Source organism: Condylostylus longicornis, unplaced genomic scaffold, assembly GCF_029603195.1.
Source record: "Condylostylus longicornis isolate FDR11 unplaced genomic scaffold, ASM2960319v2 ptg000004l, whole genome shotgun sequence".
NCBI lineage: Eukaryota > Metazoa > Arthropoda > Insecta > Diptera > Dolichopodidae > Condylostylus > Condylostylus longicornis.
This window is the reverse complement of record NW_026577973.1, coordinates 15,514,776-15,539,696: the sequence shown is the minus strand read 5'-3', so window position 1 is coordinate 15,539,696 and position 24,921 is coordinate 15,514,776. Positions and strand designations below refer to the sequence as shown.

At 27.1% G+C, this 24,921-nt stretch overlaps 1 protein-coding gene across 3 annotated transcripts in view; it reads right to left on the bottom strand.

Annotated features, from left to right (window-relative positions):
- Positions 1-24,921, bottom strand: part of LOC129609864 (protein vestigial) — a 93,892-nt gene that overhangs the window by 11,283 nt on the left and 57,688 nt on the right. For 2 of the 3 annotated variants that reach the window (XM_055522038.1, XM_055522019.1), the window contains exons 5-6: positions 1,083-1,174; positions 766-971 (exon numbers count right to left, since the gene is read on the bottom strand). In XM_055522038.1, the coding sequence (XP_055378013.1) occupies positions 766-971; positions 1,083-1,174 (298 nt within the window). The remainder of the gene's footprint in view (positions 1-765; positions 972-1,082; positions 1,175-24,921) is intronic. The other variant, XM_055522028.1, reaches the window with a different exon arrangement.

The window sequence follows — 24,921 nt, the reverse complement described above, 5'->3', positions numbered from 1 at the left end:
ATTGAGAGTTCTTTGAATCTCTTATCATCAGATTAATTAAGTTGCAGTGCACCCATTTCATTCAATTCATCGATCCAATGAAATTGTACTTATATATGTATTACGAGTTACTACCGCGGAATCCTTAAATACTGCGTTTTCAAAAAATCATTTAATTCTAGGACCTCAGGCGTCATAAGTGTTATTGAAGTTCAATATTTAGGAATTCTCAAACTTACGAAATTTATTATTAAAGAATTATCAAACTCAAATTGTTAGATATATTGATAAAAGCGATACGTAATGCAAAAACAAAAATATTTTGATTTGTTCTATAAAATCAAAATAGATCATACATGATTTAGCTGCTCTACTCATATTAATTTCGAGAAAAGTTATTTTGCGAATATATTGCGGAAAATTCTCCACTTTCTTGAACAAATTAGATTTGCAACATTCGTTTATAGAAATATAGCACCGTTTTTGCTATATATATATCGCCTTATACTGTGTTTATGAAAGCCTATTAAGAAAAATTTACAGGGCTTAAGTTGAAGTTCATATTTGGCTTATTTATTGCAATAAATCAAAATATCAAAAATTAATTAATAATTAATTAAAATATTCCTTTCTGTTCCAAAGTTCTTATAGTAAACAGGAATACAATATGCATGAGAATTATAAAAAATTTCAATAAAAGAAAGTTTGATAATCATACTCGTATAAGCACATATGTCAGTTTAAGACCTACAATTATATACCTTAATATAAAAATTATATATGTACCTTGTTCCATGTCCATATTGCTGAGGTAACCTAAGTAAACTACCATATTGTGCCATATTTGCATGATGATAGGCATGTGCATGTGCTGCATGTGCGTGAGCAGCATGTGCATATGAACCATAATGTGCTGCATGCGGTACCCATGGATCTGTTGTATAACTTCCATCCGCTGAATATAAATCAGAAACCTGGAAATTATGAAAAAACTATAAATATTAAAAAATTTTTATAAGAAATTAATCAAAATTGAAGTTAAAAAAATAAAATATATAATTATATTGTTCTTTTATTATACACATATAATTAAAAATTTTTACCTGTGGATGAGTTGAAACAGGAGCCGGAGGTACGTAATTACTATTCCAAAACGAAGGTGGGAAATTTCTAGCTGACATAGGACTACTTGTTTCTAAAATATTATTTAAAAAAAATTTATTTAAATTAATAAATTAAGCTAGTTTTTTTGATATTATTACAAAATATTTATTTTAGGAAAAAAATATATTGGCATGTCAAACAATTTTAAATCTAATTAATGGTGAGTCAGTTTGCTTGGCAGTAGACTAAAAAATTCCGTGGAATATTGTTAAAAAATTCGTTCTTAAACGTTTTAATTTCCAAAACAAAGCATGAAATCTAAAATATCTAACTACAGTTTTGCATTTTATTTTTAATTCATTTTATACCGCCTGCCATTTTTATTTGACGGCAACCCACTATAATATAGTTTTCGCGCTCTATAAGAGAGAAGTGAAATTGTGTAAGACGCATCAATTTCTATATTGTAAAAATTTACTAAAAATAAAATAATGGTATAAGTCTTTTTCTAATTTCCCATTTAGCTTAAGTTTAAGTTCAACTAAAATTTTTAATTAAATTCATATATATTGTTCCTTGATTTTTATATCATATTCCAAATGTTAATATGAGAAAACTGGAAAATACTTATAGGCGTTTTTAGATAAATTCCATATAAAACTAAAACATATGCAATTCGGCATTACGATTCCAGGCCAAGAAGAGATGTCTTAGCTCCCTTTCTCAGTTGCATCTACCCAATTCACTGAGCCTATTAAGACAGCCCCATACTGCCCTGGAGCCTGACTGTCCGACATAATTTGCATTTTCAATTTCACTCAATTTTATTAAGCAAAATGAAAATTAAAGAAACTTTTAATTTAAAAAAAAAACTGAAAAAATGTGACTGCTAGTTCCGCATTATTTTCAAGTCTTTTTGCAAATTTCTTTTCTATATAAGATTAAAAGAGAGGCACAATTTCTATATTGGATCAAATTTTTCATATTTTTCCTTTCCATCGTCCAAATGCAAGTTTTCAGCAAATAACTGTGTCCAAACGAAAAGCAATTCGTACATTTATTCATATATTTATTAAACACTCTGATCTGTTCTTATATTATAATGTGTAAATTCAGTAAGGCTCTGTGATTTAACGGTGTACGTACTGAAACTAATTACTCGGATAATAGAATGCATTTAATATTAATACACAACATAAACATAAATCAAAATTCAAAAAGAGCTAATTAAATTACTTTATTAAAGATTAGTGTGGTGAGTTGTGTTTAATAGTTGCGTGTAATCATTTACATAAGATCATCATAAAAAATTTTTAATCCGGCGGTAAAAATTAATTATCAACAATAGATATGTCATAAATAGTGTCATAAATTTCTTAATATCAGAGATATTTTCTGTTCTGAAGGAATGCGAATGCATTCTGCCAATTTATGTATATATACACATACACTCTATATAGTAAGTATATAGACTTATAATAACTTTAATATTTGATTAAGTGGTAACAAAAGTACCCATTCAGTATTCTATCATAAAACAATAATTCTTTTGAGTTTAACCATGTCATTTGTAGAAAAGGATTTCCTAGATAAAAATTTTATCCCTGTTTTTTTTTACGTATTATAATATTCTTTTTGTTGGTTTTTATATGACCTTCGACATTAAAACTCTTTGACAATTTTATTAACCTTCAAAGGTTATTAATCGTTTAAAGTCATCTATAAAATTTTAAAATATAATCTAGAAAACTATAAAATAAAAGAAATAGGTAAATACAAAAATCTTTTTTAATTTAAAAGCCATTAATGATTTTGGTTACTATATGTATATATATATATGTATATATACAAAGATGTTATGTAATTTATTACGATCAGTTGGTTGTTACACAAGAACCCAGCATGATATCAGCTCCCTAATTTTTGTCTTCTTACCAAATTTTTTTAAAATCATGTATGAATTCACTTCATAAAATTTCAATAAAACAAATAAAAAATATTTAAAAGATAAATGCGAGTTCGAATAAGTAGCAAATGAAATGGTGAAAACAACGAAAATATTCCTTTGTATTTGTTTATTGGTTTTTTTTCTGCTCCTTCAGGAACATGAAATAAAAATGTTTTTGAAAGACATTTTTGTGTTCCTGTATCTTGGTTTATTTGTTTGTTTTAGGATATTAGGGTTTTGTATTGCTTAGTTTTCCTTTGTTTTTGCTTTTGTATTGAAGTAGTAGAGGATAACTAGAGATCACAATCTTATAATATGGGTTCGATATTAAGTGAACCTTCAAAAATAAAAAAATAAAAATTTAAAAACATCGACTGATCTTTTTACATCTGTATTTTTGTTGATAGTTTTTGAAAAATTGAATTTCTTTCCACTCTTGTATAGGGTTATCGAACAAAAATTCATAAAAATCAACGGTTCATCACACATTATAACAAGTTAAATAATAATTATGTGCATTTTAAATATATTTTTAGTTGTTTGAACACTTTGAATTTTCATTTTGAATATTTGTTTTCTCTTTCTTTTTTTTTTTGGAATTAAAGTACTAGACTTGTTTGCATAATTTAAATTTCGCCATTTGAAAATGTTCAAATATTTTTTCCAAAAGAATAAAATTAATGTGCATTATCGGTTTGGATAAATTTTTTAAATATGTGGTGATTTTACAAAATTTGTTTAATATCAGAATTTTTTACAGATCTAACTCTGTAAAAAATTATTTCCATATGCAAATTAGTACTCGTATTATTAATTAATACCAAAAATTGATTTTCCCTGCAGAATTGTGAAAAAAACTGAAATTGAATTAAAACAATCAGAATCACTTTTGATTTAAGTGTATGAGATAATGGGGGGAAGGAAATTATTTTGCACAACTAAAATTTACAAAAAAAATTTAAAATTTTCCGGTGTGAGGGCAAAGGTATGGAAGTAATTTTTTTCCAAAAATGATTTTTATCCCTGAAGTAATGGTCATATCTTATCAAACGAATGTCATTAACACTTAAGTTAATTTATTTGCAAAAGTTTTCATAAACGAAAGTTGTGCTTATCTGAAAGGCGGTCCAAAATTAATTATACACTTTTACCCTGACATTACATTTATTCTTTCAAATATTAAACTAGATTGGTTCATTCATGCATAATTTTAAAGATAAAAGTTTAAGGTATTCGCGCCAAGTATACCCAAAAAATTTTTCAAAAAAATTATTTCTACTAATTTTACTTCACCTGTCCGTCTGCGCGTCTGTAAATCACAAAACTTCTTTACCATTTAAGACAGAAAGACTTTTTTTTTGGAGAAATTTCCCAAATAATTTTTTCCTATCCCTCTTTCCTTTACAAGTCGTGAAAATGTAAGTTTTTGAGAAACTATACTGTGCTTAAACTAAAAGCAATTTGTAAATTCTGCAAACGCAAAAGAAGTTTCCTCTTCTATCAAAAAAACTATAAACAAATATAAAACTTTTGAACTGAATCTTTTAATAAATAATCATGTAACAGGCACAATATTTATTAATTAAACAACTCCACGTTGTATTAATTATTCAGTAATGTTGTTAGTGTAATAGGCTCATCCTATTAATATTTTCTTGCGATTGTTTGTTTCAAATAGAAGATTGCATGTAATATCTCAATGTAAACCATACTTGATAATCAAGTGGATTACAGTATAAAGCAATATGAAGAACAATTCATCGGCAATTTCTTCATACCTCTGCAGCTCAGTTGGTAGATCGTCCGCCTAGAAAGCGGTAGGTCACTGGTTCGAGTCCAGTTCGAAGAGAAAATTTTTTTAATTTTTCTTCCTTTAACTCGTTTCTTTGATTACGTCATTCAAATTCCTATTGAGTTAATAAGTAATCATTGTCTCCACTGGGTTTTTTGTTAATTTTTAAAACAATTTATCTTCCATGAAGCAACTGGGGTTTTGCAATAAAATATGTATTGAAATTTAATTTTATTTAACAAAACAATCCAGAGCTTTATGTCCTTTAAAGTTTGCAACTGAACTCTATCAAAATGCTATAAAAGGAAACATATAAAACAGTAATCGTGCCCTTACCTAAAAATATACCCTTAACCCTTCACTGTAATTCAAATAGGAATAAAACTCGAACACAAATTTTTCGAAAATCGTTACTTTAAGATTTCTTCTAAAATTATGCAAAATTATATTATTATAATTTAAATATTATAGATCTTTTTCGTTATTGAGACCTTATAAATTGCATTAAAGCAAGCTCCGGAATTGAAGGGGAATATTTTATTTTACCAACTAAAAAATTAAATTTATAAATTTTATTTTTATTTTTCCCATAAGATTTATACAATAAATTTTCGGTTAAATTTTTCACGTAATTTAAATAAAAATTTTAAATTATTAAAATATTTAAAGTTCAAATACCATAAGTATTTTTAGCATAATTATATGTAAATATACATGTACGTATATTTGTATGTATGTATACTATAGTTATATGTAATTATAAAATCCAAATATTCATTGTCATTATATTTTTTTTTTGAATTTATTTTGTAAAAAATAATTTACGATGTTAAGAACATTTATTTTAAAATTTTGAAAATTTTTTCATTATAGCGCCCGAATAAAAGCGCAAATATTATAAAAATTGGCTGAATTTAAAAAAAAAAACTATTATACTTGTATAAAACACAATTTTGAAATAATTTTTATGTGTGTAAGTACAAATAATTTTAACACTTTCATTCTAATTTTTTTTTCTTAAAATTTTTTAAATTAATTAAATTTCATAAAAATTACATTGTATATAAAAAGAATATTTAAATATGTAGATTATTTTATTTATTAAACTTGAAGCATTTTAAGCATATACAAATGCCTCAAGTTGCAAAGAGTTATTTAAATCAAATTAAAGTTCAAAATTTATTCGAAATTTTTCAAAGACCATTCATGCATAATATGCGCCTCTCTTTTGTACCTGTGTTGTTAAATATAAGCATATTGTATTTTTATAATCCATAGCTCGTAAAAAAATTTTTAATATACAAAAAAATTAAATAAATTATAAAAATATTTTCATATAATTAAAATTCTCAAAATTATTTCATTTAATAAAATTCAAAAAAATTTTTTATATTTATGTATATTATGTATGTAGCATGCATGTATTTGTTATAATTTTATTTACATGCATGTAAAACATTCATAGAACATTATACCTAAATAATATAACAAATTATTTTATTTTGTTATACAAGATAATTTTGCAAAATTAAGACATTCATAGAATCATCATCATTTTATTATGAAAAGAAAAGTAATAAAACAAAAAATTTTAAATAGTCTGTGCACCTCTAAATAAAATCAGAAAAAAAAATTCCATTCAGAAGTATGAAATTTTAATAAGACAAATACTTCGATTCTTAATTAAGTATAATAATATGTACATAAATATTATAATGAAAAAATAACAAAAATTCACAGGCAAAAAAAAAAACAATTTTTCAAAAAATAAGTGAACTAAAAAAATAATAATTTTGGTTTTCTTTTGGATTGTTAATAAAATGCCGCAGTGCGCGCAAACTGTGCTATAAAATAAAACAAAAACAAAACAAAAATCAAATTAAAAATTCTCAGATTCGACATTTTCTGTAATTTTTTCTGTAAAATACTTACAAACAGTTCAAAATCAGAGACAAAACTAAAAAAAATGTGTAAATTTCGAATAAAAATTCCACCATTAAAATAATTCTATGGCATAATAATATCATCAACCTCGTATGTACTGCAGTTTTACACTACACATTTATTTTTAAGAAATTTTTTTTTTCGATTTTTGTTGCCATTTTTAGTTAAATATTTGTAATATTCGCAATATTCGAATAATCCGATAATACAGAATAAACAAACAACAATCGCAGTCGGAGAGAGAACAAAAATACACAACGCGCGTAATCAACAACACTGAAAATAAAATACGCAAGCATATGTGAGAAATTGAGAATTCATCTAATAAACTGTTATAAGTATTTTTGTACAAAGGTGAGGTTTTTTACGTGATGTCAAATTTACGCTTTCTTTCATTTTTCTTATTATTTTTATTATATTTTTTGAGTTTTTTTTTAATATTCACATTGATATTCAACTAGCACTATTTTACAAAAAAAAAATTTTCATTTCTTCAAACGCGTATATAAGGTGCACGTTCTTTAAATACCAGCATCCTTTTTATCCGTTAAATTACTGTTAATTTTGTCTATTATTGTCATGTACTTATGCAAGTAAAACTATTTTTAATAGAATAAAGAGCGTGAGATACAAAATAAAAAGCGCTAAATTCGATGGTGTGGGAAAGTGAGATTTAGTTGACGTCAAATTAACAAGGTGCAAATATGTGTGTATACGAGTATTATATGTAATATGTAACGTGTATAAAGAATAACTATAAGATATTATTCATATATTCTTATTTAAAGGTGTATACAATCCTCTAAACGTATAACACTCTAAGTTTAAAATATCAACTCTCATCAATAGCAGTCCATATACAAAAGAGAATAATTGAAATTTAAGCCTTATTCGTTGGTTGAGCCATAAGTAGATTGTATCTTATATGAAATTGACATTCTCTTTATTTATCTTTCTTAAAAATTCCAACCGAATTGAACTTTTATTATTAGTTCCTACACTTTATTACATAAATTGCATATTTCACAATTTAAGTTGACTTAAAAGAAAATTCGCTCAGCTTATAAATGAAGAATCAAAGAGCAGTTAAGAAAAAAAATTGTTCGACTTGAAATATTTTATTCAATTTTAATCATTTATTCGATTTTGGTTTTTATTTGTTTTTTAAACCATACAACCTACTTTGAAAATTTCTAAAGGAAAAGTAGTAGGGAAAGCGTTATGGATATGTCTGAAAATGATAAAATGAAAAAATATAAAAACCAATTTGTTTTGCGAGCACATCCCAAGATCACATCCCGTCATCCTCTCCTAAATAGATAAATAGATTGATCTCTCCTATTTACAAAATATTAATTCTTTAACAATATTTGCACTGACGGACTAGTAAACTTGGAGAGAGTTCGGAACTAGTAAACTGGTGGCGGCTTCAATCCTAGTGGATGTGCGTGGGTGAGCATAGGTTCGGCCTTTACTTCCCATCCTTAAAAATGTTTGTCTTTTTAATAATTATAGGGAATTAGTTTTTCTTAAACAATTATAAAATTACTATGCGGGAGAAATTTCGTTAGAATAACTTATAGTTCACACATTCTCACCTTTTCTGAGAAGTATATTTGCCGAAAACAGGATTTTAATTTACCCAGTTTTAGTAGACTTCTTTACACTGTTATAGTATAGAGTTTTTAATAGGGTTTTTATGTAAAGTATAAATCACATTGAAGGTCACACTAAGTTATTTTATCGAATGTGTATGTTTCTTATAATATAACATTCTAACATTATTTTTATTCTATTCGAATGACAACATACATTATGAATGAAGCAAGTAAATGTGTTAAGACTCACATGGTTTGTAGTTTAATATACAAGCATGCAATTGAAAAATTCATATTATACGCACACAAAGAATCAAATCGATTGTTATACAACACTTCTTTTGAAAAACGATTCAAGATATTATAAAATTGCTCTAAAAATTGTGAATTCAAAGCCAGTAATAAAAATAGATAGTTGAAGGTGTTTAACTGAAATAAATTTTAGGGAAACTTTCGGAATTCTTCGGGAAGTAAACTTTTTATAAATGCAATACAGATATAATGCAACCGCGACAGCCTGACCTTTTTCTATTTCTGACTATTGAAAAAAATTATAATATAAAACCAAAAAATATGCCCGAACTGCTGTGTGATGAAATTGCTGGACAAGATATCAATATATTTAATTTTTGTTGCATAATTTTAGGGATCAAAAATAAATTTATGAAGCGATAAACTGATATGGTCCCATTGTTAGACGGTTAATTATGTTAGTTAAAACAAACGAATCATTTCATTGCTTAAACTACTAAATGTTCGAATTTTCGAACGATACTGCAGTAATTTATATTTTTTCATATTTTGTCTTTAACTTTTACTAGTTTTGCTTTTGTAAGTTCTATGTGATATCAAAGAGATATCAAAGAAGAACATAAGTTTCACAAAATCTTTGAAAAGAAATTTTTTGAAAAATGGATTCCATAAAAAGATATCCACCTATTTTTGTATGAAATGAATTTTCTAGAAGTTTTTTGAAGGTTTTGGAACCAAATAGGTAGCTCATTTTAGTAGAACAAATGAAGCTGGTGTAGATTTATTATAGCTTATTTATAAGTTTTTCAAAAAATAATCGTTCATTACTGCATTAACGTTTTCTTAGTAAAAAAGGCGTTATAAAATAAGAAATGGAAGCATGCTTTCAAACTTAAATTTATTGACACATATTTAATTTTTCAAACTATTTGGATGTACAAAAACCTAGCACTATTTCTATTTAATTTCTATAATTTTCTATTTAAATTTTATTGCCAAAAAGATAATTTTTCCTTTAAATTTTAACCTTAATATTCATATTTTTTTTAAACTTCTTTACCCAAAATCACAAATTAAAATATTTTGTTCTTTTAATTTTATTCTTCAATTACTTATTAATGATATAGAATTAATTATTTAACCATAAATGATTCAGCAGCAGAAAATTACAATGAAAATTTTATGCAACACGTGCCAACAAATAATTAAAATGCTTGAATCTCTAAATATATACGATCCATCCATCTCCAAACAAAATACTAAGAAAAAAACTCTAAAATGGTTGATAAGGATTTCATTTTATTATGTGTGGCATATACTATTTTAGTTTCGAGACCAAAATAATAATAATAAAAAAAAAATTATTTCAAAAAACAGATTATTTTAACTACTTATTTCTGTCCCGCATTCTCCTCTATTTTACAATTTTTATGCTCTCACAGTAAGAAATTTTATGTATATACAATCCTTAAAATATAAATCAGTATTCAAGGACGGACTTTTAAGGAGTTTTAGTTATTGCCTTTTAAAGGTCTTAATCACCGGAATTATATTATTTGATTACTTTTTTCTTTTGTCTGTTTTACAAATTTTAAAAATTCAAAGCTCGTTTTTCCGATAAAGTCCTCGTAAATGGAAATGGTTGTAAAATAAAAGGAAAAACAAAAACATAAAAAGAAATGGAAATAGTAAAATTTTAGAACCAATTTATCATTGAATTGATTTCTTATTGATGGTTTCTTTATGGTTGTATAATTTTTGTCTTCATGCTAATTCTTGCTCATTGCGTGCTGTTTACCATAGTACTTTTGCTTTTCATTATTGTACTTTTGCGTTTTGTTATATTACGTTTGTTAAATGTTGTATTTAATTTTGTAATTCATAAATTCCAATATAAAACATAAACTAAGTAAGATTTACTAGTGATATTTGTTGTACTCCTCCCATTCGGTAATTTATCGATTTTATAAAATTTGTTAGCAATTTAATTAATTTGTTAGCAATTTACTTATTCTGTTTAGTTAAACGGAACTACTAAATATCACTTAGAGAAAATTACTATTTAAATTTTAAATTTATTTTTACTTCCTCTTAATTTATTAATATTGAGTTTTTCTTAGTTCTCAGCACTTTTCCAAAAAAATTTTGGAGAGCTTATTAGTTTTACTCTGTCCGTCCATGGACATGTTTACAAAATTTCTACACCCTTGAAGATAGAAAGCTGAAATTTAATATGTAAAAATCCGTTTTTCCTAAATTTTTGGTGACGTTTTTCTTCTACACCTCAGGTTGTGTGATCCTGAAATTTTAACAGCTTTTAGGCAATAATAAGTAGTTAATTTCATTAGAAAAGAATTTTTTTCCATCACCACCCCCTGTCAAGTTATCGCCTTTTGGAATTTGTAAAATTTGAATTTTTGATGATTTTTGATGATTTGAGAAACTGCAAGCTTTTTCAAATTTCTATAAACGCAAGAAGTTAACGGTAAATTGCATGTCATTAAAAAATCCAATTATTTTTCTTAACTCGCGCAATTAACCCTTAAAATCGAGCATTATGTTAAGCCCTCTTTAAATTAATTTTTGCTTTATAAAGATTGAATAAATCGTTCATCCTAAATATATGCAATCCCAGAAATAGTTTCGTTTATGAATACAAATAATTTTAATAGTTTGATAGGTAAACATAGACTGTATTTAAAAGTAGTATTTTCACTTGTTGAAGGGAAAACTGCTACAATAAAAGTAATAATGTTATAACAAAGTTGGTAAAATTAGAACATAATAATGTTATAATAAATAAATTTTATTATAATAAAGTTTTCCCTCTGCTAAATCATTTGCTTTGATTTTCAATAACAATAATATTAGAAAGGGTTAGCTTCTCCTTATCAGAAAAATATAATTATAAATTTTAATTGATCCCAAATTACCCTCTTTACGTTAGTTAATCATATTTGCTTTCAAAAATTTTTGTCTCATCCTTACGTTATGCAATAAGCGAGCATATTATAAGAAAGAAAAACCTGAATAAAATATTATTTTTTTCTTTCAATATTGTTGGACCTTGTAAATCTTTGATTTGCTCCGACTTTATTTTGAAGAAAAAAAAAATAGCAAAATTTTTACAGAGATCACAAATTAAAAATGATTTTTTGTACGAGTTCCCTAATTTTAACTCCCTTTAAACATACTCTTTGAATGAGTCATCTTCGTCCAATTCCTTATGTTGATTATTATGTAAAATCACTAGTTTTTGTTCTAATATTGTCTGCAGACAAAAAAAAACTAAAAAGTTTTCTGAAAAAAAATTGTTTTTTATAATTTGATACAAATATTAAAAAATAAAAGGACAAAAGACCAAAGGATAAACTTATCGGAAATTGTTGCTTTTATTTTCACATTAAAAACGCGAATTTTGTTTCTTTTTTGTTGTTTCTTTCGCTTTACAACTTTTTCGTTTAAATTGAAAATCGTGAGAAACAATTTTTTAACTTCTGCTGGAATTGCATTTTATTTTCTATTGAAATTCCAACGGACTGGTGTTTTTATTTTATTTATACGCGCTTTTTGAATCAGGATTCCCGAAATTGTTTGTTTCTTTAATTTTTATTTGCAATTTTGATGGAATTTTTTGGGTTTTTCTTTAGTTTTTTCTTCGTTCCTTTTTTGTTTGCAAACAAAAAAAAATTATATAATGTTCGGCACTTATTGATTTTTGATTGGTATTTTAATATTGGTTGGTCGAAAACAAAGAACTTTTTAAAAAAAAGGGCGATAATTTGACCTTTAAAAATTATTTTGTTTATATTTTCCAATTTTTTTAAATGTTGCGTACAACTTTGTCAAGCCGACGAAATTTTTATGATATTTGCATGTGTTTGTGAAAAGTAAGTCGGCGTTATTTTTCCAAATTTCTGGATTAGTTTAATACATAAATGTGAATAAGTTGACAAGAAGACAAAACTAAACTATATTATTTCATAAAAAACTAACTAGTAAAAAAAAGAAAGTTCAAATTAACCGAATTTTTCAAATTTTTGAAGGGATGGCATTGAAGCTACCAGTTTTAATATGCACTTTAATCATTTATACATAATATTATAGTGTAGTAATTAATAGCTAGATTAAACTGATGTCTATTTAAGCGTTTGTTGTATATGAAACTTCTATACCCTCTAAGATGGGAACAAGAATTTTTTTATAAAATTTTTGCAAGAAATTCATATTTATAAAGGGAAATTTTTACCTATCAATTCTTCTATATGAGTCGTCTCTTTAATACAAAAAAATACCTCCTTTCCTGCACGAACGGTTATTTGGAAACTTGCGATCTCATCGACAACACCGTTGTATACTTAAATTTTCAATTGTAGAAGTTTGAGTTTTCAATGGTTTGTGGATATAATTAAATGACTTATTTTGACAAAGAAGAATAGTTTTCGATTTTGATTGTCAAAAATTTATATTAACAAAAGTGCTTCCGAAACTCCACGCTTTTCCATATTTCTATAAATATAAACAAGTGCAAATGTCTTCTGATCAAAACATCCTAATATTATGCAATATTTGTTCAGTACTCATTAATATGATATAATGGGAGAAAATTGTTTTTAAAAATTTTCAAAATTATTTTTAAAGAGAAATATTTTCACTTGTTAAAAGGGAATGCTTGATTTTACAAATTATTGATTTAATCGAATTTATCGGTACTCATTTATTAGCTGAAGCAGTAAGTTGCAATCAAAATTATACAAAATTTTCAGTGTACTATTGATAAAATAGTGAAGCATTGATAATTCGATATTTCAATTTCGATTTCAAAAGCATATCGATATTTGCGTACAATATATGATATAGCGATATTTAATTTTTTTTTCGTATTTACATAACACTTCGTAAGTTTTATTCAGTCTTGCGTGGGACCTCGCATCGTGCGAATTACGTATCGTATTAACGCAGGTAGGAAAAAAAATGCGAATTTAGATTATCAAAAATACACTTTATTTAAAGATTCAATTAATTCACTTAACTTAAGATTTATTCTGAATTCTGATTGTTTTATTTCTACAGTATTTATACATTTTTTATGTTAGTTCAGCAATTTTAGTTTAACAAAGAAATTATAAAAATTAGGTAACAGTATGTAATTTGAATATTTAGAATTGACAAAAATCTGTGAGAAACAATAATGTAATATGATATATAACTTAAAGTATTTATGGGAACATAATTATTTATTTTAAATACATATGTTTAGAACATGTGACTTTAATTGGCTATTAAAATACATAGTCTGGGAAAATAATTGTAATATGATTTTATATGATTTAATATGATTGGTTATAGTATAGAAAATTTATATTATATGCTAATAGTGTAGGAAAGTTATATTATATATGAGTTTATATAGTGTAGGGTACGTAACTCCTCCCCTCTTAGTTGGAAGTTACGGCCAGATGAACTGAGGTTTCTGATGTTCAGCGGCAGGAACTTGCGTTGTGTTGATTGAAGCTCTGTTGTTGACGAAGTATACTTTACGATGATGATGTAGATAAAGTGTTAAAGCGATGATTATTGAAATTACCAAGATTATGTTGAATGTAATTGTAGTTATGTTAAATGTTGAATATAATTTGTTATCGTAAAAATCAATTTGGCTGAATGGTTCGCTTTTTGTAAATTGGTAGTTTTCTAGTTTTTTGAATGTTGTGTTAATATTTGTGTATGTGATACTTAATTCGTTGAATATTGCAGGATGAATAATGATTTCATCCCAATGGTTGTGCTTTACGGTTGTGTATGTTATGCCGTTGATCGTGATTTCGCAATTATTAAAGTGAATAAGAATTGTGCCTTTAATTTTGATATTATTTGGAAGACAGGTTGTGTTAATATTGGTTTCTGGAATGTTGACTACTACGATGAAATTAGGTTCTGGTTGTAGAATTTCGATGTCCTTTTCTCTGTTGTGTATTTCACAATTGGCTGGTTTATTACTTAAAAGATTTCCTATACATTTCGAATTTATTACATTTTCTTTATGGTTAGTATTTTTACAATAATAGTTGGTTTCTATAAATGGACATTTGGTGTCGAGATATTGAATAATATTATCATTGATTATTATGTATGGTGTTGTAATTATTGTTTTGTGTTTATTGATTGGTAGTGTAATTAAATGAAATAAGGAATAGGATTCTTGGGAAATTATAGGAATTTGTATGTTAAATATTATATTAGTGCCGTTATAATAGGCTTGAAGTTCTAAAAGTTCGTATATACTTTCATCGGAGTTAAGAGTTACATTTTGTTTTAAAAATTTATTTCGTATTTCCGAAATTTCTGAAGGGTTTAAAATTTGTTTGGATATTATATTTAATTTAGCAAGAATTACAGCTTCTGCTATATCGTTCAAATGTGTGTATAGCAATTCAATATTATAATTTATCTGATTAAGATATTGAATAAATTTAAATTTGGCTTCTTCGGATCTGATACTGTTTTTTAATTGATTTTGAAATTTACCTATATATTCCATTATAATATCTTGATCATTATTGATATGATTAGTTATATTTTCAAATCTTTTTATCATACTATTATTAATTAAGTTTTGAGACTGTTGATTTTTATTTAGAGTATTTTCGTTTTTGATTATGGCTTCAATCTCCTCATTCAATTTTTGAGCATCATTGGCATCCATGTTACCAGTAATGCTTTTAACTATTGTGCCTAGGCCGTTTATAAGACCTCTTTTTATTCTAGATGTTGGCATTAATGTTTGAAGTTTGTCTTGTAATTTTTGAAGTTTTAATTTTGTAATGCTAAGGGATGGGTTAAGTGAGTCTTCTGTGTTAAAGGTGTATAGGGATTCTTGTAATTTTATTATGTTCCGTTTATATTGATCTAATTTTATTATGTGTAAGAAATTTATGTGGTTTTGAATTATTCTAGCTGAACCTAACTGCAGTGGGAGTATACCGTTATTATTTGACAGGTTAAGAATTTCCATTCTCTGGGTTATTATTAGTGGTAGTATTCTGAAATTTAAGTTTCCTTTTTAATTTGGATTTATGAATTTTTTGGTTATTGTAAGTAATTATATTAACTTTATTATTTTTCTTAACTTTACGTTTCTTAAACCTAGGGGTAGTTTTATTTCTTCTATTTTCCTTTCTAAATACTATTTCGTTTTCATTAATACTTACTGGATCTTCTCTGTTTGCATTTATTTTTTCTATATTTTTAGTAGAGATGTAGTCTAGGTAAGCTTTTATAGACGGGTAAAATTCTTTCTGAAATGCATTTAATTTTTCTAAATAATCGTGTTCATTATTAAACTGAACACCATCGTTAAATTTAGAAGTTCTGCCATAGAAAACTTCGTATGGAGTCAATTTTGTGGAACTATGAATGGCATTGTTATAAGTTATAATTGCTTCAGTTAAAATGTCTTCGTGACTATGTTCCATTTTTGCATACTTGAACTTATAGAGAATTATCCTATATATTTCAGTTAAGCTAGAGTGAAATCTTTCTACTGGGGAATTACTACTAGATTGTTGGAAGGATGTATAATGCAATTTTATATTATATTGATTACAAAAGTCTTTAAATATATTTGAGGTAAATTCTGTACCCTGATCGCATACAATCTTTGATGGGACGCCGTGTAGGCTTATAAAATGTTTAATCGATTTAACCATCTCTAAACTATTTCGAGAATTGAGAGGGTAAGCTGCGGCGAATTTTGAGAACTTATCAATTATCGTTAAGTTGGATCTATTGTTTATAGTGTATACATCAATATGGATTATGTCTAGAGGTTTAGAAGGGGTTTCTGGTTTTTCAAATTTTAGTTTTACAGGTTGTCTGTCGTATTTAAGTAATTGGCAGGTTTCACAGTTATTTATAGTTTTAATTATTTTTTGTTTCATAAATGGGAAATAAAATTGCCTTTTCAAATGTGCTAAAGTTTCGTTAATACCTCTATGGTTGTTTTTTGTGTGATAATCTAATATTATTCTATCCTGTTCATCATCTTCTTTAACGTCTATTAAAATTTCAGTACAGCGAATTAGTTTAAATGTTTTACTGTGTGAAAAATGTTGAGAATAAACTGATTGGACTATATTAAATGTTTCATCGTCTGTAAATATTGCGGAAAGTTTATTAGGTGCTAGGTGTTCCTTAAAAATTTTTGTTATGTTATCTGTTGTTGGGTTCAAAATTCTGAACGTTTTTCGCAATTTATTTCGAAAGGGAATTTCTAGGGATGTGAATGGTTTTTTATCAGTTTTGTCCAATACGATTTGAAGGTTAAATTCGTTTAAAGGTCTTTCCGAAATAGGAATACCGTCATTATAGTTTTCCTGAGCAGAGTGAATGGTAGAAACGTTTCCTGGCTCTGAAGAGGATGTGTTAGTAGTTTCAGAATTGTTGACTTCTATTTTTCTTTCAGGTTGCTCTTCAATTTTAGTTCTGCTAAGTGCATCGGCGTTAGCATTCTGTGTTCCTTTCTTATACACTATTTGATAGTCAAATTCCTCAAGCTTGAGTCTCCAACGAACTAGTTTTGAGTTAGGATCCTTCAAGCTCATCAGCCAAGTTAGTGGTTTGTGATCTGTAACGATTTTAAATTGTCGCCCAAAGAGATATGGTCTAAAATATTTGGTAGCCCAAACTATAGCTAACAGCTCTTTCTCTATTGTGGAGTAATTTGTTTCGGAGTTTGTAAGTGTTCTGCTTGCATAACAGACAGGTAGGTCGCTTCCAATTTGGCCTTGTGATAGCACAGCACCTATCGCGAAATTACTAGCGTCTGTAGTTAGAATGAAAGGTTTTGAAAAGTCAGGATATTGAAGGATAGGGTCATTTATGAGTAAGTTTTTACAATTTTCGAAGGCTTTAATATAATTATCACTAAAATCTATTTTTGCTCCTTTTTTCAAACATTCCGTCAATGGTTTAGTTATTTTGGCAAAGTCCTTTATAAATTTACGATAGTACCCTAATAGTCCGAGGAATCCTTTGATTTCCTTTTGTGTTTTTGGAACGGGGTAATTTTTTATAGCCTTAACTTTTTCTGGATTTGGTTTTACACCATCGGTAGAAACAATATGTCCTAAGAAAGCTACTTCTTTATGTAGAAATTCTGATTTGTCGAGTTGAACCTTTAAGTTGAACTGTCGAAGTCTGTCAAAGACCTTTTTTAAACTTTCTTCGTGTTCCTGTAAGGAGGTTGAGTAGATGATTATATCATCCAAGTAGACTAGACATATTTTGCCTTGAAGATCTTGAAGAACATTATCCATTACGCGTTGAAAGGTTGAAGGGGCATTTTTCAGCCCAAATGGCATTCTAACATATTCGAAATGTCCACCTTCCACTGTGAAGGCCGTTTTTTGTATATCGCTTGGATCCATTTCTATTTGATGGAATCCACTCGCAAGGTCCAACGTTGTAAAATACATACTTTTGCCAAGTTTATCCAAAATTTCCGTTATATTTGGCAACGGATATCTGTCACTGATGGTCTTCTCATTAAGCTTGCGGTAATCTATTACCAAACGCCATTTTTGCTTTCCAGATGCGTCCCTTTTCTTGGGTACGATCCAAACCGGAGAACTCCAAGGAGAGTAACTAGGTCGAATTATTCCTTGACTAAGCATGTCATTAATTTGTCGCCTGACTTCTTCTTTGTGTATGAATGGGTACCTATATGATTTCGTATGAATGGGAATGTCGTCTGTTGTCGCTATCTTGTGTTTAACCCGGTTAGTAAAAGTTAGAGTCTCGTTCTCCTTGTAGAATATATCGTCATATTGTTTACAGATACTTATCAGTAGATTCCTTTCTTCCTTATTAAGATGAGAAGTCCTAATTGAATTGGTTATATCAGCAGAAAAAGAATTGGAAGGGCATTCAACATTAAAATTGTTAATCTCGATGAATTCGTCAGATCGGTACGGAGTCACTTTTAGTGGTTGTTCTAAGAAGATGGTTTGATTTTTATTTGAAGAGTTTATAACTTCGACACAACTATACCAATCGCGACAATTGTAAATTCCTTCAGGGATGTATAACCCTGGTCCTATTATTGTCCTATTTATGAAAATGTTTCCATTTTCCACATCTACCGGTAACTTAGTTATTAATTTTGAGTTTGGTTCTATGATATATTTATTCGACATGAAATTGGGTTTGAATAGTAGTTGTAATTTTGAATTCCTAGTGTTTAATGTTTTACTAGAAAGATCTACAGTGGCTCCCAAGGATGTCAATGCATCTAGGCCAAGTAAACCATCAAAATAATTATGAAATTTGAATATGAGAAAAGTTGTGTTGCCTGGTTCGTTGAATTCGATAAAATTTGGTAGTGTAACCTGTTTATCCAATGTATGAGAATTTAAAATAGTCTTAATTATTATAGGATTTGTTTTTTGGAGGTCTTCTGGGTTTATATACTCAGGATTTATGAAAGATGAAGATGAACCCGTGTCTATAAGGAATTTTAAAGGTCTTCCAAAAGGAGAGTTTATATTAATATATGGAAGGACGGATCCATGTTTGTTGAAATCTATGTATCCGATCGGTTCTTCGAGGCTGTGGGACAAAAATTTGTGTCGTCAATTTCGGGTTCCAGATTCTGACAATTCTCGCCATTATGCTGCTCTAAATTTTGATAGTTATGGTTATAGTATTGATCTAAATTTTGATAGGGAGATGAGGATATATTGAAAAGTTCCCTACTAGTAAATGTAGGCCGGTTTGTTTGCCTGAAGAAATTGCTTTGAGGAGGTTTGCGGAAGTTTGTATTACCCGAGGAAGTGTCCATTGGTTCAGGCTTAGGAAATTGATTAATTGGTTTAGAGAATTGATTAGTTGAGTTAACTTGATTATTGTGAAGATTATGACTGCGATTAAATTGATTATTACTGAAATTCCTATTGTTAAAATTTCCACTATTTGACGAATGATATTTCTGAAAATTATTTCTATTATTTGTGGGTATATTAAATTTCTGTATGGGTGTGTGGGTTTTATGTGTGGAAGCCGATTTAGGATGATGTGCTTCCAGTCGACTATATGAAATATTTTGTTCCCTAATACAGTATGAAAAAGCTACTGCTAAGCTTTCGGGTCTCATGGCTCTCACTGTGGACCCAAGTGGTTCTCTTAGTCCTGCCAAGAATGTGTTCAGACACATTTCTGTATAAAGATCTTTTTTCGATTTGATAACGTTTGAATCGTCCTCATGCATTTGCACATGCGCCGTTATGGTAGCAAGGATTTCTATTATTTCGCTATAAAAATTCTCAACTGTCTTATTTCCCTGTTTTAAGCTATGCAGATCTCGAATGAGGGAAGTTTCATTTCTTTTATCGGAGTAATGTAGTATAAGATTCCGTTTTATACTATCCCAATCTAGAGACGTTCCATACATATTTAAAACTTCATTGGCTGGGCCAACTATTTTATTTCTAATTGCTCTTAATAAAAGTCTGAAGTATGGTGTACCCTGTGTACATGAAATTAATTCAAGAATTTCTTCTACATTATTAATAAAATCAAATAAAAGTTTGGAATTGCCTTGGAATTGTGGTAGATCCTTAATGGCATCAGGTACTCGTAAAGAGTTAAAAATATCTGAGGTAGTGGTAGTTGGAGAAGGATTTGTAGCCATATCAAAAGTCTTAATTTCAAATAAATGTGTTAAATCTAATGTTAAGCTGTAATCTTCGCTATTAGTTTCAAAATTTTTGGATTTAATTCTTGGATAAGGTGCAGGGAAAATTCTTTTAGTTTTTTTCATTTAATTTTACAATTTTGTAAGAGCTTAATTTTAATTCAATTTTAAAAAATTATATGTATACAAAATTATAATTGATTCTTTCTTTTTTTTTTTTCTAAGATTTAAATTTTTATTTATATTTTAATTTTACTTCTTATTTTAATTAAAAATTATTTTTAGTTTTTATTTAAAAATTTATGTTTTTATAATTTTTCTTTTGTTTTTTTTTTTTTTCTTTAATTTTGTGCAAAATTTTTCTTTAAATTTGTGTAAATATTTGTGTAAAATTGTATCAATGATAATAAATTCACTTACATTAATTCTACCAGCATTAATTTCGATAGGTTCATCAGATCGGTATATGAAGGATTGAAATCCAAGTTGAAGTTCGCAATCCGCAGGGTTGTTACCAGAACCAGCACCAATATACTCTTGACACTGTAGTTCACTAATCAATAATCCGTTGATTTGTAGCACAACACACAACACTCTTTAAAAATTTTTTTTTTTGTTAAGTTTGTATCACTTTTTTTTTAAAACAACATTCACTGTATAAGTTCAAAGTTTTAAATTTTAATTTGTGATATTTATGTTTTTAAATTTTTAAAGCTTTATGTTGTTACCGCGAACCGAATTAAATAAATTATACAATAAACCGTTGTATACTTATTCAATGCGAACTATCTAACTTTTACCGATCCTACCGACTGCGCCAATTACGTATCGTATTAACGCAGGTAGGAAAAAAAATGCGAATTTAGATTATCAAAAATACACTTTATTTAAAGATTCAATTAATTCACTTAACTTAAGATTTATTCTGAATTCTGATTGTTTTATTTCTACAGTATTTATACATTTTTTATGTTAGTTCAGCAATTTTAGTTTAACAAAGAAATTATAAAAATTAGGTAACAGTATGTAATTTGAATATTTAGAATTGACAAAAATCTGTGAGAAACAATAATGTAATATGATATATAACTTAAAGTATTTATGGGAACATAATTATTTATTTTAAATACATATGTTTAGAACATGTGACTTTAATTGGCTATTAAAATACATAGTCTGGGAAAATAATTGTAATATGATTTTATATGATTTAATATGATTGGTTATAGTATAGAAAATTTATATTATATGCTAATAGTGTAGGAAAGTTATATTATATATGAGTTTATATAGTGTAGGGTACGTAACTTGCGCTTATTTATTTTCCTTTTTTTTGTCTTATAGCATAATATTGCTAAACTGTTACTAAATTTATTAAGGCCGTCTACATAATATTGACATTTAAAACACAAAAAAAAGTAATAATTGCTTTTAAAATACGTCAAAAGCTTATGCAGCGTACCTTTTCAAAACATTAGATTGCAAAATCAAATTCCAAAGTCAATATAAGAATATCTCAAATTTTTGATAGGTTAGCCCAGTACTTGAGGTACAAACTTTAAATTTTAAAAATTTGTGCTGAATCGATTTGATTCCAACAAAAGTGCTTTCCTTATTTACAAAACATCTTTCCAATACTTAATACTTTTTCAAATAGTTTTTTCGTATAGTTTAGTAATTGTAATAGTTTTCATTAATTTACACCGTTCATTGATTTATTGTTCCGCAACGCCACCAATCTCTTAATTATTTAAAAAAAAATTACAATTTTAATCGTTCAAAGTGTTAAGCACATGCGCTTATGTATGATTAACAAAAAAGAAAATGAAATGTCACTTGATTTTATAAATTTGTCTTAAACATCATTTATCATTTTTGATGGTACGTATTTCATTAAATGTAATACAACTAAATTACATCACAAATCGTGTATATTATTCAAAAGTACATAAATACAAGTACATAAATATTGTGCCACAACTCGTATGTAATTACATTTTTAATATTTTATAGAATTTTTGTGAAAAAATAAAATGAATATAGTTTTTCTGAATGCAATAATTTTAAATGAAATGTTGTTAACTAAATTGATTCATACCGCACGCCTGGCTATATTGTTGTGTTGGTATAGGCTCAGTTCAACAATGAACGACAATAATAATAATAAGAAAAAAAGCAAAAGAAAATCAATGGCAAAACATTATGAATACGTGCAGTTGAAAATTAAAAAAATTTATTTCATTTTTACTGAGATAAAAATTAAGAGAAACTCATGCGTAATAGATTTTTTGTGCTTGTAAATCATGTCATGGTTTGTAAAGAACATGAAGCAAGACAAAAATCAAATAAACGCATAATAAACGAATAATAAGAACAAAAACAAATCAAAAGTAAATTCAAGTTACAAGTTGTTTCTAAAAACAGACACATAAGAAAAATGTCACTTTGGCCGGTGGTTCCCAATAGCAGCCGTTTTGAGAAAGAAATAAATTGAGAGAAGTATAAAACTACCTCTAATTTAACAAAGAAAAAGATATTCGAAAAGGAATACTTCGGAAGCATTGTTTTGGTAAATTTTGTTACTTCGTAATATTCCGGAAAATATTTCAAGCTTGATTGCCTGATAGATAGATATAGATATATATGGCATTTTATAAAAGCTATTTTTCGTGAATTTCCGCATCCTTAAAAAATTTAAAGTATTAATTAAAATTTAAAATTGAATAAAAACGAATTTTTGTATATAAACAAGATTGAACAAGGAACTCAAACAAAAAAGTTTGGAAATCATTGGATCTTGATCCTAAATAGTGTGACTTTTAAAATATATAAAATGAAGAAGATAGAAACAATTTGATTATTCTATTTATAAAATAATCGCTTAAATAAAGTGAAAAATGTCATGTAATTGATTCGAATCAAAATTAAAACCCAATGCAACACAAGAAATATTTTAAAAAGAAGTATGTAAATGAAAAATGTTGTTCTAGATTAAATCTAGAGAACTGAAACACATTAATAATGTTGAAAATTAGGGAACCTATTCAATTTAAAGGGAATTAATTGTCTACAATATGAATGAAATATTGAAAAAACACTTGATTTTTGTGAATTACTTTTTGTAAACTTTCTTAATCAATGACTATATAAACGTCCTCATTTCGAAACTGATATTGAGGAAGAAGAAGTGTTGGATAAAATATAAAACTAAATAAAAATATTATGTAATGTAAAAATTTGTACATGATTCCCACTTAATGAACAATATAATATTGTCTATAGATTGAAACATAATCACGCACAAATGATTGAAAAGCAAGATCAATTTGGATTATTTTTAACTCAATAAATTTAATTTTTTGGTTTTGGAAGTTGAAACATAGCTGTGATGAAAAGAAGAACCATTATTTTAGCAAATTTTGCCAACAAGTACTCTGAATTAGGAAAAAGCATATTAACAATCCTTCCTTTCTTAATTAAAATTTAAAGACAATTAAAAGTTTCAAGGTTTGTTGAAGGTCAAACGAAAAAGTGGCTAAAAATCAAATGAAATAATTTTAACTAGGGTTAAAATTAAACATGACACCTTTTGCTTTAATCATACTCTGCAATTGAAGAGCTGCCCAGTTATATTTGACATTATGATAATGCAAGTAAGTATACATAGTTTCTTGAGTGCCATATTGTAATTCATTTTCTGGAGTGTCATTCATGTACAATGATTAGTAAAAGAAAATATTAAACAGGATGTACATAGTTTAAAATTTGAAAACCATTTATGGAAAAACTTGCTTCACAATTAAACAAATATGTGCAGATTTCTTTGGCTTCCTTTTGAAAAGTATTTTTTAAGAAAGATGGTATGGTATGACTTAATGAAATGAAAACGGAGCACTTAAAATAATTTAACCTTCGGAAATCATTTATATTCGAAGGAGATAATCACATGTCGCCTATTTCACTTTCAAGTTGTAGGAAGACCATGTCGATTAACAAATAATCGTTTTCCGATAAACTATGCCGAATTATGATTTGAATATGATTTCAGTTCGGTATGATGTACACTCTACTTGTGTATAAAATTTGTGTTATAAGTGGAAAATATGATTTTTTTCATATAAAGTAAATGATTGCAAGAAGAATTTATTGTTCTAGGGTCTACAATGATTTACTTTTTGTTGTTATGACATTTTTCGGATTACGCTTTGTTATGCAGTAGACACATGTCTAAAAATTTACTGTTCAAGTAAAATGAATTTGAGATTTTCAAACACTGAATTTTACTACTATATTTATTTTCAAAAAATTTGATATTTCTGAATATTATCCGCACAATTTTTATATTTCACATTTGTATTTTTGTCGGAAAAATAGAATCCTCCCTGCCTACGTATTGTGGTGTAATCAGTTCCAAAACTTAAAAAAAGCAGTTTACTGCATAACACCAACGAATAAAAATACTTTAAGTATTTTTTATGGCGTTCACACGTGTGATTTCAGATTTTATTTAATTTTTATTTCCTAAAAATTAATTTTTATTTCCAATTCAATTGCAATTTTTTCATTTTGCATTAATTTAATTATTCCAAGAAATTTACAATTTATTAAAATA